Here is a 14,737-nt window from a genome sequence, read left to right on the forward strand (position 1 = left end):
ACAGGGTTCCGTTCTTCCTTTTTAAATTTTATTTGTTTGTTTGCTTGTTTATTTATTTATTTATTTATTTTTGACACAAGACAGGGTTTCTCTGTAGCCCTGGCTGTCCTGGAACTCACTCTGTAGACCAGGCTGGCCTCGAACTCACAGAGATCCACAGGCCTCTGCCTCCTTAGTTCTGGGATTAAAGGCATGCGCTACCACGGCCGGCTTAATTTTATTCATTTCATGTGGATGGATGTTTTCTGTATATATGTCTGTCTGCATACCAGGTGCGTGCAGTGCCCAGGGTGGCCAGAAGAAGGCGTCAGATGCACTGGGACTGGAGTTGCAGGTGGTTGTGAGCCACCGTGTTGTGCTGGAAACTGAACCTGGTCCTCTGCAAAAGCAGTCAATGTTCTGATCACTAACCCATCTCTCCAGCACCAGGGTTCCATTCTGTAGCCCAGGCTAGCCTGGAACTCCAGATCCTCCTGCCTCAGTCTCCCAAGTGCTGCTTCTGTGTCTCATTCCTTCATGTGGCTGTGGTCCCCCTCTGGCATGGGAAAACCCAAACAAAGCCATTTAGAACCCTTAGAGTCTCTGAGAGGTTGTTTTGGAGAGAGTATGCACCCGTGGGTGTGTGACTTGTGACTCACCAGCTCGCTCACTTGGCTCAGTGGTGCGGCTGTCTTTGTCTCATAAGCATCAGACCCTTCTGGAAATGAGCCCTGTTCTCTTTGTCCTGAGTCTTTCTGGCATGAGGCTGCCTCCCCCCCCCCCCCCCCGCCCCACCAAACTTCCTGCAATTCCTGTCCACTTCACCAGCCTGGGATGGCTGACTGGGGGTGGATGGGGGGATCATGGCTGATGTCACAGTGTGAGATCCTGCACAGGGGAGCCTCATTGCTTACACAAAGCAGAGTGGGAGCCAGAAAATCGATCCTCCCTCCTCTTTGGCTGGACCCTAAGAACGCCGTCCAGGTGAGTTCACAAGGCCACGGCCCCTCAGAGGCAATCACAGGCCACATTAAGTGGTTGAGGGAGTGAACAACACAAACTCTTCCAGCCTGCTCTCCCTTCTCACCTCGCTGTCTCAAGTTCACCTGTGAACCTCGGGTCACAAGGCTGAATGTGAGCAACAGCAGATAACTGTCTGCCTCGTGCTAGGCTTCCCTGGGAGCCAGCCCCAAAGACCTCCTCATTTGCCCTTCTAGGCCTGCAACATGTCTTCTACCAGAGCAGAGAAACTTTGCAAATGGATTAAGCTGAGGACCCTGAGCAGGGGATCATACTGTGTTATCCATCAGGTCTTCGGAGGGAGGCAGGTGGGTGAAAGACTGGAGACCGTGCCCTGCTGCCTCTGGAGGAGGATGATCCTGCAAGCCAAGGGATGAAGGGACACAGGCGCTCTAGATGCTGTGATGGAGTAGATGGTGGTATCCCCTGGAACTGCACTGCAGGCCTGAAGTGTAGGTAAGAGATGCCCGTGGTGAACCTCTGACCCCACAACTGCTTAGGGATAAAAGGGCATTTATTTATTTGTTTGTTTTTACGGTGCTGGGATGTAACCCAGGGCCTTTGCACGTATGATGTGAGTTTTCTTTCACAAAGCCAAGTTCTGAGCCCTTTACTGGGCAACTCTAAGCAGGTATACAGTATGCCAGTCTCAGAATAAAACCGAAAGGCTGGGAGAAGCTCAGTGGGTGGGGCACTCACCCAGCATAAGCAAAAAAGCAAGCCCTGGCTTCCACCTGCAGAGCTGCATGAAGCAGGCAGGGCAACCATACCTGTCATCCAGGCTCAGAGCTCAAGGCTAGCCTTTACTCTAAAATAAGTTCGGGGCTGGCCAGGGCTACATAAGGCCCTTGTCTAACAATGAAACACTTCCATGTTCAGATCTGTGATCCGCCAGGGCTGAAGCTCATCCCTGAAGGAAGGGGATGTGGATGGTTGGCCGCTGTCCCTCCCATCACCTGGTTATCCTGGCCGGGGAGAGAAACAGAGTCCAGAGTCAGAGTAGAGAAGACGGGGCTTTTATTCCGCAGCAATCACACTGCCGTGGCCCGCGTGTGTGGCACAACAGAGTTTCGTAAAATCAGAAATGAAAACCAACCAATGTCACAATGCAGGTAGAAAGTGGGGTGGGAGCCGGGTCTGGAGTGGGGCGCAGGAAACGGGAAATGCTGTGTGATGTCCTATCTGGCCATTGTGTCCCAGACACTCGGAGAGGATGCCCATGGCTTCTGCTCAGGACAAGGGACGGTTTGGCAGCTTCTGCTTGGGTTGGAAGTCCCTCCTCGGGCGCTCAAGCTAAAGCAGATCTCACTGTTTGTGTCATTGCCTTTTCCTAGACCGTGTCTATAGCCCTGGGTGACCTGGAACTCGCTCTGTAGACCAGGCTGGCCTCGAACTCACAGAGATCCCCCTGCCTCTGCCTCCTGCATGCTAGGGTAAAGGCCTGCGCCACCACAGCCCAGCTCCTGATGGCTCCCTTGTGTCCAGGCTTCTCCAAGCTGAGGCAGGGGTCTGGTGGTTAAGACGGGACATGGAGACTATTGTGGGGCCCAAGGTCCACCTTTCCCCAGGAAGTGAGAGGTCACTTTGCCCTTGGCCTGCAGTGAGAGGTTTATTCGGGCATAGATGATAATTTGAGCTTTTCTTCCCAGAGTGGAGGAAGGAAAACTTGCTGTGACCACACATGGACTGGCCGTGGCATCTGCTGCTAGCAGCCTCGCCTGAGGCCTGAGGGAGGCTGGGGTGCGGGCATAATGGACCAGTGAACTGAATTTCCTCTCTTTGAGACATGGTCTCATGTAGCCCAGGCTAGCCTCGAGTCCATTATGTAGCAAAGAATGAGTGGTCCCTCCTGCATCTGCCTCTACCGCGTGCCCATGCCTGGCTTCAGCAAGCTGGGGATGGAAGCCCGAGCGAGGTTCTGGCACACCAGCTGAGTGTTCCCACTTTTCTCTCTCCTTGCCAGCGAGGCTGGGTACATACACCCCGGGGCTCTGGTTCACACTCTAATGCAAGATGGCTATAGTTTTGGGGAGACACAGTGGCTTTTCTGATCCCAACACAGGTTTAGGGAGTCAGAGTCTTCCCAAAGCTCCTATCTTCCTTGACCAGTAATGAGGAGTTGATGCACAGGAGGGGGCTGATCTTCAGTCTGTGTCCTCTGGGAGCCAGCCCAGGGAGGGGGGACGGGGTCCCCTTTTAGCACCCGCAACGTCTCCCCTTATTCTCACCACAAATGTCTTTCCCTTGCCCCATCAGAATGAGTTGGGGGCTGTGCCACCTTACCTAGGAGGTAGGTTGTGCCCGGAGGGGCTGGAAGGTAAGGTGGGTTGAGTTAGACTCATTTACTTTCCCCACGGGCAATTAGGGCAACTGTCCAGGGACCAGCCTGGTTCAGGTTCTTAGAAGCTGATTTTCACCAGGGCCACAGGACAGAACTGGACTGGTTTCATTTCTGCTGTCTGCGCCTGCACTGGTTTTCCCGCGAGGGCCTGAGACCGCGGGACACTCCTGAATCCATGGCCATCCTGATGCTGACGATGCCTGCAAGGGAGGGTTGGCACAGCCAAGCCTTTTCCTCCTGCAACCTGCTGCTGTCACTGCTACCTATACAGGCCAGGTCTCTTCGAATCCAACTCTATGCCAGGCAAGGAAGCAGAGGCCAGTCATACATGTACTCTGGAGGCAGAGGCAGGAAGAGCTCCAGTTCCGGGCCAGCCTGGATGACAGACTATTCTCACAAAATAGAAAGTGGAGATCTTGCCTAAAATCCCCCAGTGAGGGGGCTGGGGGCGTGGTCAAGACGGAGCCCCGCCTTGGATCCCCAGTGATTCACTAGGGGCGTGGTCGGGTAGAGCCCCGCCCAGAATCCCCAGTGAGGGGCTGGGGGCGTGGTCAGGACGGAGCCCTGCCTAAAATCCCTAGTGAGGGACAGGGGGCGTGGTCAGGGTGGAGCCCCGCCTGGAAACCCCCTCCCCCGTGAGGGGCTGGGGGCGTGGTCAGGGTGGAGCCCCGCCTAGGATCTTTCAGTGGTCCACAGTCCTCACACTGAGGGTCTCCTATTCCAGCCAGTTGGAAAGTGATTTGATCCAAGGAGAGGGAAGGGGGATCCGGAGTCACAGTCACCACCCCTATGTGGGATGCAGGACCCCATCTCTGTGACTCTTTCTCAATCACTTCAAAAGAATTAACCCTGCGTTTCTGCCCTCACAGGGCCTTGGTAAAGGAGCTGCCAGTGACCACATGGGTCTCAGGCTTAAGAAAAAACAAATCACCCACTCAGTCATACCAGCAATAGCTTGCTCTGTGTGGGGGCCTAGAAGTCTGTTTCTGAAAGGGGCTGGGTCCCCAGAGAAAGGACATCACCGCGGATATGACAGGACCACACTCAGGAGGGACACCGGGCAGCACAGGGTGCCTTGTGGATGCTGGCTATATTTCTCTGGTTCTGAGGCAGGGTCCCTCACTGGAGTTCAGCGCCCTAGGGAACCTTCCTTCTGTCCCTCAGGGCTGGGGCGCAGGCATGCCCCCCTGCACTTGGGCTTTGTGTGTGGGATCAGAACTCAGGTCCTCATGCTGGTAAGACATGCATCTCACGCGCTGAGCCATATCCCCAGCGCCAGCTAAGGGGAGTTTTATAACACAGTCCCATCACTCAGGTTCCCAGCGGTGCTTGACACGAGGGGGTGGGGGCGGTAACATCTGGGCGCGCAGAGGCCCACGGTGGGGTCGCAAAGCCCACCTTACTCAGGAGGACCTACTTCAGTTAGTTTCCGTTTCTTCAGAAATCAAAGTGTGAGAAACTCAGATATTTTTCTCACAGTAAAAACTGGACAATACGTGGGAGGGCAGGAAGGGCAGAGAGAAAGAGAGAGAAAGAGAGAGAGAGAGAGAGAACTAGAGAATTATGCAGGGTTTTTTGTCTTTGAACGGGTTCTCAGAGGCTGGCACGCCGACCAGCAAGGGGTCGCTCCTGGCATGCTGCTCGCAGTAATTCATCAGTTCTGACGAGGCTTTGGAGACCTGTGTGGCACAGGAGAAAAGGGAGGTCAGACAGGAGAGCCGCCCTCCGCACCCACCGCACTGACTGAAGCGGGCTGCATCACGGAGGACTTGAGGACATTGTGCTTGGTGATAGAATCAGACTCAGAAGGTCACGTAGTGTGGACTCCATGATCCAGAGACAGGAAGTGGCTACATGGTCGCTAGGGGATGGAGATGGGGAAAACGATGCCTCCTGAAACAGGCTTTGAGTAAGATACCACTCACAGGCTGGGCAGTGGTGGCGCACGCCTTTAACCCTAACATTTGGAAGGCCCAACCTGGTCTACAGAGAGTTCCAGGACTGATTCCAAAGCTACACAGAGAAACCCTGTCTCGAAAAAAAACAAAAATAAAATAAAAAGATACTACTGAACGGGAGTGAGGGCATGGTCAGGGTGGAGCTCCTGCCTAGAACCCGCCCAGTGAGGGGCTGGGGGCGTGGTCAGGATGGACTCACGCCCAGAATCCCCAGTGAGGGGGGCTAGGGGCGTGGTCAGGGTGGAGCCCCGCCTAGAATTCTCCCCCCCCCCGTGAGGGGCTGGGGGGGTGGCTTAGAGGTCCAATGTTCTAGTTCCTGTGAACCTCTGGGTTCCATCCCCCACATGCAAAAGAAGCAAAGAGAGGAATGGGACTTTGAATGCTCTCCAGCACAAGTTGCTAGCATTTAAGCAAGCAGTGCCTGGATTCCTTCCGCATTAGATCCACTCAAGATAGGTGCCTAGGAAAAGCCTTGCCTGTCATCTGACCAGGTCAGTCTGATGCCTCACACCCCAGCTGGCCCCTGGGGTCCCTCTGTCACAGCTTTCCGGGGTCTCACTGACCCCTCAGCTGCAGCCCAGGCATCAGCTCACCTGTGACATCCTCCTCAGAAAGTTGGCTGCTGTCACTCGCTGGCCACGCCCACTGCGCTCTGGCCACGCCCCTTGCTCTCTGGCCGCGCCTGTAGCTGAGGATGACCACAGTCTTGCACCACCATTGTCTGCTGCACCCTGCCAACTCAGCTAAACACCCTATGCTAAGTCACCCACAGGTCTTTTGTTACAGAGATGGGGTCTCACTTTGTTGCCCGGGTTGGCCTGGAGCTCCTCTGAGTCTGGAGTGACAGGCGTTCACTACCACAGCCATCTTCCAGGCCGCTTAGTTGAAACCCCAGTTACCTGGGTGTGTTGGAGACACTGGGAACCTGGCTCGGCCAAGCTGCTGGGCCCTGGGGACAGGGACAATCGCCTCTCAGAGCCTGTGGGCTGCTGCCCTTGAACATTCGGACGTAGACTCCTACTTGGAAATTCATCCTCTGTGATTCCAAGAATAGCCTGAGAGACCTTGAAAAAGCTGGTTTGGGAGCAGGGCACTCAGGTCCCCTTCCAGAGTCCTCCCAGGCCTCTATGATTCTGATGGTGACTTCGCAAGAGGTGCAGAAGCCCAGAGTGCCTGCGAGGGTGACCAGGCTAATAACACCCCATGCCACCCGCAGACTGGACTGGCTGCCGGGGGGTGGGGGTGGGGTGGGGGGTGGGGGGGGTGCTCTTCCCGACTTCAAAAAGGCCCTGATGAATCACAGAGCGCTCTCCGCTCGGGCTGGGGGTTGGCACCAGCTTAGACACAAAACTGCTTCAACAAGGACCTTGTTCTGTGCCCCGCCCCAAGGAATGCTTTGACTACCCAGGTCTGCCAGAGACCTTCAGCTGGGGCCCACGGGCCTCCTCTGAGGTGTCCTCGGCCCAGCCTGGCCAGAGAGCTGGGGTCACGTGGGATCAAGCCCATTTGAGACTACATATCTCCAGGAACGTGCTCAGATCATCCCCGACTGAAACTGGGGCCCAGTGAATGAAGATCTGAATGAATTTGTATGGGACCATGTTGATTAGTCAAACACTAAGGTTTGATGGTGCTGGGCATGGAGCATCAGGCGAACTCTTGCTAGGAAAGCCTGAAGTCCTCAGACCACGCCCCAGCCCCTCACTGGGGGATTCTAGACGGGGTTCCACCCTGACCACACCCCAGTCCTTTTAAAGTACACAAACCAGTCTTATTGCAAGAAATGAAAATCTGAGCTGGGCAGTGGTGGCACATGCCTTTAATCCCAGCACTTGGGAGGCAGAGGCAGGCAGATCTCAGAACGAGTTCCCGAATGAGGGCTACACAGAGAAACCCTGTCTCGAAAAATCAAAACTAAAACAAAGCAAAACAAAACAAAAACCATGAATAGTTGTCTGTGGCTCCTGCTCTCATCATGGTCACCAAAGAGAAAGACAGCACTGTGGAGAAGAGGGCCACCGGTAAGAAAAAGCGCCCGCGGGAAGCCGAGCCACAGCCAATGGAGCACTTGGCGTTTCTCAGCCACATGCAACGGCTGTCTCCTTCTGCTGAGCGCTTCAGAGAGCCCTGTGAGTGTCCCAAGTTCACACAGCCAGAACCCACGCAGAGGAGCCACTCCAGGTCTCCCTCCGCCCCGGCCCGCTCACCTTGATGCGCTCAATCCCGGCTTCAATGCGCAGCTGCTCCACCAGCTTCCGGGCCTGGGCAACGTTGTTAGTCCCTGACATCATCAGCCATCAGCCTGGACCCCACTGTCCAGAGAGCTGAAAGCAAGGAGGGATGGGTGTGAACCTGCTGATCAGACCCCGCGACCCCGCCGACCCTTCAGAGGACAGTCCATCCCTGCCAGTGGTATGGTAGAAGCCAGCAGTCACTGGCCCATGCCCCACATGGTAGGGGATAGAATCCGGGTCTGGTGACTCCAGCCTCTCACATAGTCGTTCATTCACTTGAACGGGTCCTGAGGTGTGACCGGCATGGCCCAGGCTGGGGCTGATGATAATTCAGCTGAAGACTGTCCCGAGCTGGCCTTGAACTCACAGAGATCCGCCTTCCTCTGCCTCCCGAGTGCTGGGATTAAAGGTGTGCGCCACCACGGCCTGGTTAAGGCCCCTAACTTTTTATTGTTTAAAAATATCTGTGTATAAGCCGGGCGGTAGTGGCGCACGCCTTTAATCCCAGCACTTGGGAGGCAGAGGCAGGCGGATCTCTGTGAGTTCGAGGCCAGCCTGGTCTACAAGAGCTAGTTCCAGGACAGGCTCCAAAACCACAGTGAAACCCTGTCTCGAAAAACTAAAAAAAAAAAAAAAAAATATCTGTGTATGCACACCGCACACCTGTTTGTATGTGTGAGTTCTTTCGCATGTGTTAGAGTATCCACACTGAGGTAGGAGACAGCGTGTGGTTTCTCTGGGATTGAACACACGTTGTCAGTCTTGGCTGCAATCACCTTTCCCAGCTGAGCCCTGTTGTCAGACCTTGCCGATAGTTTTATCAAATGTCAATGGAATTGATTTATGGGTTTTTTTGTTACAGCTAGACATGAACAGGCAGTAATTTTTGTTTGTTTTGTTCTGAGATAGAGTCTCCATATATGCTGACCTGAACTCTTGGCCATTCTCCTGCCTCAGTTTCTTATGCTGAGTTGACAGGCTACTACATGCAGTTTAACAATGTTTTTAATCTGATTTCAATTAATCATCATCATCATCTCTGGCCCTGCCTGGGTGTGGGCACATATCCAGCACCACTCCTGTGGCTGCAGAGAAATCGCTCCTCAGGACTTTCAAGGCAGGACACAGAAACCACGTGGACTCCAACCTGAGATTTCTCAGAGAAGAAGGGCAGGCCTAGCTGTGTGTTTTCTTGGGAAGCTGGGGAGCAGAGGGCTGGGGAGTAGAAGTTGGGGGCAGTCCGGCTCAGCACACGTGTGTGCACATACATGTAAGAATGTGTTTGAGTGAGGGTGTGTGTGGAGATCAGTGTGCCCAGTCTTCAAGTGTGTGCTGTGTGTGCACGGGGATCTCTGGAGGCTGGTGCATGGACGGCATGGGCTTGTGTGCTTGCTTGGCTTTGTGCATGCTCAGTCAGGGCTCCACTCAGGAGCCCCGCCACTAGCCCCTCTCTGGGGGATTCTCGGCTGATACTGCTCACACGCGCGCACGCGCACACACACACACACACCCTTCTGTGTATCTCAGTATGTACATGACTGCGTTTATCCACAAACACATCTGGACACATCTGTGTACCTCGGTATGTACATGACTGCGTTTACCCACAAACACATCTGGACATGTTTTGTGCTCCATGCTTATCCTGGTACACAGCTGTCCGCTGCACCTCTGCAGGCTGTCCCCTGTTGTCCTGGCAGAAGCATGTGTCACCAGTCAGTCCCTGACTCACCGCCCAGTCATGCCCCCCGCCCCCCACACACACAACAGTAAGCCAACAACAGCCAAACATGCAGGCTGCTGAGTCAGCTGGGCTCGTTCTTTACAGGCAGCTGGCCACAAGGCTTGGCACGTGGCAGCCCCGGGGGTGGACAGAAGCCCGCAGAGCTCCTGGCTGTGGCCTCGGTGACTGCAGCACCGGGCTCCTGGTGGCCCTCGAGAATTCGGGACATCACTTGGGGTGACTTGGGATGATGGCCTTTCAGAACAGCCTTGGGAGAGCTTCCAGAACCGGATTCAAAGGCCGGGAAGGCAGGGTTAGGTTTTAGCTCTCCTTGTGGGTGAGATATAATTACACCTTGGGTGTGCTGGGGCATGGCAACCAAGCTCGGAGGAGACAGAGGCTCGTGGAAACTGTTCACGACACTTGGCCTCTGCCGGCTCCCGGTCAGGAGCTCCCCACATGACAGCCACATATGTCCCTGGTGTTACCTGGAGCCCAAGGGGCCAAGTTACTCTCTTTTTGGGTCCATGGACTACAAGAGACCCTGTGTCCCTGGTCACTGACCCTGCTGAGGCCCTTGGAGGTGGCCTACATGGTGCTGGGAGGAGAGGAAAAGAGGTCCCAGAAGTTGAGGTCTAGGGTGCCTGGGCTCCCGGGATGGTTCTGTGTGGCTGTCACGTCCCTAGCCTCATATAACCCATCCGACCCCAGCCCCCCTGTTCAACTGAGATTCCAAAGGCGCAAGACTAACAGACAGCTGGGCAAGACGGGGCCATCAGAGGCAGAGGGGGAGACAAGAGTCCCTCAGCCCGCACTGACAGACACACAGAAACTCAAAGATCAAAGAAGAGGCCCAGGTGTGGAGACGCACACCTTTCACCCCAACACTAGATCCAGAGGCCAACCTGGTCTACATGGCTAGTTCTAGGACAGTCACGGGTGCACAGCGAGACCGTGCCTCAAAACCCATAATACATACATCATAGATACATACATACATACATACATACATCATAGATACATACATACATCATAGATACATACATGCATACATCATAGATACATGCATACATCATAGATACATACCCCGCCTTACCCCACCGCTTGAGTGCAGGGATTAAAGGCGTGCGCCCCACCTTGCGACAGTGAGCCTTCTTAAGGATTTCATTTAATGACATGGCTTCTGTTAAGGGTCCTACACACACACTGAAACCCTTTGGGGTTCACAGTGAACCCTAATAGACAGAAGCTTTAAAAGTACATACGGCCATGTAACCACCACCAGGACACAGGCCGTTCCTGTCACCGACTTCCTCACTGTGTATGGTAGCTGGGGTCGAAAGTCCTAGGACGGGAATCTCACATTGTAAATGGCCTGGCCTTTCTCCCGCGTGACATCAGCACGATTCACCTACTTGGGCCCTTCGTTCTTTCTCATGGGTGAGTAATACTCCACCAAAGACAGAAGGCACGGGGTAGAGATGACTCGTGGGTAAGGGTGCTGGCGCCAAGCCCTCGGACCCACAGGGCAGACGGTGAGGGCAGATTTCCTGAAGCTGCCTGGGCTCCCCACGCAGGCTGCCGTGCACTCATGCGCGCATGCGCACATCATCTCCAGCGCCTGTTTTGTGTATTTGTTTTGGGAACAGGCCTCACCGGGCTGTCACTGCCCCCAACGCGGCCGTGTAGCCGGGGATGCCCCAATGCCCCTGCCTCAGCTCTGCAGTTAGGACAATAGCATGTGCTTGCTGTGATATTTTGCTTTCAGTTACAGACTCACAGGCATTCTCAGAGAGCACACGGCCTGGACAGAGCAAAACAGTGGAACCTGACCACGCCCTGAGCTGCATTCCCCACTGGTGACAGGCTCACGGGCGGCCCAGGCAAGTGGCAGAGGGCGTCAGGGCCTCGGTGTGCTTGGGGAGGGTCAACAGGACAGCCGGGGCATGGGTCCTGCTGGTGCAGAGCGCCCTGACCTGGCTCCAGGGCCTTGCGCCCTGGTGACACGGCATTTGTCCCCTGGAGCGAGGTCTCTCTTATCAGGAGAACCCTGTGACCCCAGCAGGTCTGTAGGTAAAATGAAAACACGGGAACTCTGGCGACACCACAGCTCCCAGAACTCCGGGATCAATGCTGCCGATACTCAAGTTTAGTTTCATCAACACCAAGGGGACCGACCCTGTCAGCACAGTGCTTGTGGCTCAGCTGGTAGGGGTGCTCGTCCAGCACGCAGGAGGCCCTGGGTCCCATCAGAGCACCACAGAGACTGGCCATAGTGGAGCACACCTAGCAAAGGGTCAAGAGTTCAAGACTACCCTCAGCTAAATAGACAGTTTAAGGCTAGCCTGTGCTACATGAGACTTGGTCCCCACAGACATAAATAGTAAGAGAAAGAACATGACGACCTCTGAACATCAAGGGGAGCCAGGAGATCTGTGGAGGGGGAGGGGACCAGGGACGCTGAGCAGCTGTGGCCACTGCGTCCAGATCCAGGTCAAGAGTCAAACACACACACAGCATGGGCAGAGGCGGCCAGGACCAGGGCGACCTGCGAATGTGGCGAGGCTGGTGTGCTGCACTCTGTTGAGAAACCATTACAGCCTAGGGCTCCTCCCCTCCTGTCCAGAGGCCGTGGGGGATGCAGGCATCACCTCCACGTGCCCTCCAGGGGTACCTGTAAAATTCAGGGCCCAGGTGCAGCCCGCTGGGCAGGGGCCTGTAGCTGGGGGAGGGGAGTGCCAGAGAGTGATCAGAACTCAGTTGTCAAATGAGCTCACCTATATAACTGAAGCCACAGCAGTGCCTATACCTGTAGGGAGGTGGAGGCAGGAGGATTAGCATTCAGGGCCAGCCTGGGCTACATGTTCTTTCTGTGAACCTACTGACTGCATATGGATCAATACAATCTTCTTCCCCAGAAGCCCAGAAGCATATCTCTGAGGCAGAGTCCCAAAGCGTGATGAGGTCACCGCCAGGGACCCGGCCCTGCTGCAGCTCTGGGAAGACGGAGGTTCCCCCTCTTCCCCATGCCCTGGATTCGAGTCTCACCTTCTCTACCCAGAGAAGAGTTGTTCTGAGATGGGGCGACAGGTCCCTGTTTGTCCTCCTGCACCTCTAAGACAGGAGCCCCACAGCTGTGACCTCTTTCTGAGGCATATGGACTTTGGAGGGAAATACCTGGAGACTGTCACCTTGCACAACCATAGTCAGATAATGAGGTCACTATTTGGGGACAGAGAATGGAAACGTGTGCTGGGATTTGCTAGACGGGGGGGGGGGGGGTAATATGATAAAAAGCTTCCGGCCAGGGTATGAGGATGGGGGCTCAGCCAGCATAGTGCTCGTAGCTTAGCTGGTGGAAGAGCTCACCCAGTGTGCACAAAGCCCTGATCCATCTCCAGCATGGGACATGGGGACAGACAGGAGCAGAAGGATCTGAAGTTCAAGGTCATCCTTGTCTACATAAGGAACATAAGGAGTTTGAGGCAAACCTGGGCTACATGAGACCCTGGATCAAATTAATAATAATAATAATAATAATAATAATAATAATAATAAATATACTGAGGGAATATTCTAGAGTGGTGAAAATTTCTGTGCTGAAGTAATCTTTTGGCCTCGGCTTCCCAAGCAGCTTGGATTCCTTTGCATGCACTGTTGGCTTGCGAGGCCGGTTTGCCTGTGTGCATTTGTAGAGACTGCCTCAGTCTGGAGCCTGGGCCAGCCTTGAGCCCATGGTGACATTCCTCCTGAGGCTGAGGGGACAGGTGTGTCCACCATGCTTGACTTTTTAATATTTATTTATTTATTATGTATACAATATTCTGAGGGCACCAGATGTCATTACAGATGGTTGTGAGCCACCATGTGGTTGCTGGGAATTGAACTCAGGACCTTTGGAAGAGCAGGCAATGCTCTTAACCTCTGAGCCATCTCTCCAGCCCCATGCTTGACTTTTAAGCAAATTAAAATATAAAAGTCAGGGTTGGTGAGATGGCTCAGAGGTTAAGAGCACTGGCTGCTCTTCCAGAGGACCTGAGTTCAATTCTCAGCAACCACATGGTGGCTCACAACCATCTGTGATGAGATCTGGCGCCCTCTTCTGGAGGGCAGGTGTACATAGGCAGAACACTGTATACACAAGAAATAATTCTTAGATGTCTTCACGTGTATTTATTTTTCTGTGTGCACGTGTGTGAGCTCAAAGGACCTAGCTCAGACTCCCTAGTCCGTTCTCTCTGCTCACGTGGGTCCTGACTGGACTCTGGTCGCCAGGCGTGGCAGCAAGCTCCTTCTCCACGGAGGCATCTCAGTTTTCTTCCCTCTCTTTCCAGGTCTCAGGTAACCCAGGCACGCTTCACGCCGGCTAAAGCTGAAAATGGCCCTGCTGACATGGACCCCAGGGCTTCAGTATGACAGTCAGCCCCAGCCACAAGCAACTCTGCCTATCTGTCGCTCCAACGCTGGGGCCGGCCTGGGGTCATCAGTTGAGACCAAGACTCAAAAGAAAAACGACCAAAAATAAACACAAAATAAAGTTTAAAAAATTAAGAAAAACGAAATGAGAATTAAATCAAGAAGCTGAGTGAACCCGAGTAATGTCCTATGTGGTCCTGGCTGGCTGAAACTCACCGCAACCTGACCGCCTCTGCCTCTGCCTCCTGAGCCTCCTGACCTGGGACGGCGAGGCTAAGACTCTACTGCACTAACTGCTGGACCGCCTGTCCAGGCCAGTGCGGCTCCACTTCAGACTCCAGAGGCCACGACAGTTTCTTCTCCACCTCCCCCCACCCCTCACCCCGCCATCTACCTTAGGAAACAATGACATTCAGACCCAAAAATGCCGGGGAACCTGTGGATGCCAGGCATAGCTCTCATAGTTGGGACTCGGCCACTGCCCTGGGCCGGGAAAGCACGGGCGCCCCTCCCGTCTTCTCCTGCTGAGAAAGCCCCGGCCGCTCAGACTCCTGAGTCAGGAGACGGGAATGTGGGGAATGCGGGGGGAGGGGGGGGGACCTGCCAGGTGGGGGAAGAAGCCGAAAAAGGCGGCCTCCCTCGCCGCAGAAGGGAACTGGCTCTGGCTCTGAGTCTGTGCCGGTCACTTTCCAGAAAAGGATCCCAGAAGGGACTAAGGGATTCTTTAAGATCACAGCCCTGGGCTGGTGTGGTCCCAGGGGCTTCCAGGTGCCCAGTGCTACCCCCACCCACATGTGAGGGTGAGAAGAATGGAGCTGGGACCCAATTGCACCCTGCAGCACAGAAGTCAAGCCTGGTGACCAATTTAGAGGCTAGCCTGGGCTACATGAGACCCCGCTTATAAAAAAAAAAACTGGATTCTATCTAATTTAAAAAGAAAAATTAGAGATGGAAAAGATGGCTCAGAGGTTAAGAGCACTGGCTACCCTTCCAGAGGTCCTGAGTTCAATTCCCAGCACCCACACGGGGGCTCACAACATTCTATGAGATCTGGCAGGGCCTTCGG

The 14,737-nt window shown here is 54.4% G+C and overlaps 1 protein-coding gene across 2 annotated transcripts in view; it reads right to left on the bottom strand.

The window, feature by feature from the left end:
• Window positions 1-1,999: 1,999 nt before the first annotated feature.
• The window catches only part of Gng7 (G protein subunit gamma 7), a 59,490-nt gene continuing 46,752 nt past the window's right edge, over window positions 2,000-14,737 (bottom strand). For both annotated transcript variants that reach the window (XM_041669798.1, XM_041669799.1), the window contains exons 3-4: window positions 7,506-7,622; window positions 2,000-5,019 (exon numbers count right to left, since the gene is read on the bottom strand). In XM_041669798.1, coding sequence (XP_041525732.1) covers window positions 4,894-5,019; window positions 7,506-7,589 — 210 coding nt within the window. In that variant the 5' untranslated portion in view covers window positions 7,590-7,622 and the 3' untranslated portion in view covers window positions 2,000-4,893. The remainder of the gene's footprint in view (window positions 5,020-7,505; window positions 7,623-14,737) is intronic.

The sequence above is a fragment of the Microtus oregoni genome, unplaced genomic scaffold, assembly GCF_018167655.1.
Source record: "Microtus oregoni isolate MIOR12 unplaced genomic scaffold, Mior012 000019F_ref0000042, whole genome shotgun sequence".
NCBI classification, from domain to species: Eukaryota; Metazoa; Chordata; class Mammalia; order Rodentia; family Cricetidae; genus Microtus; species Microtus oregoni.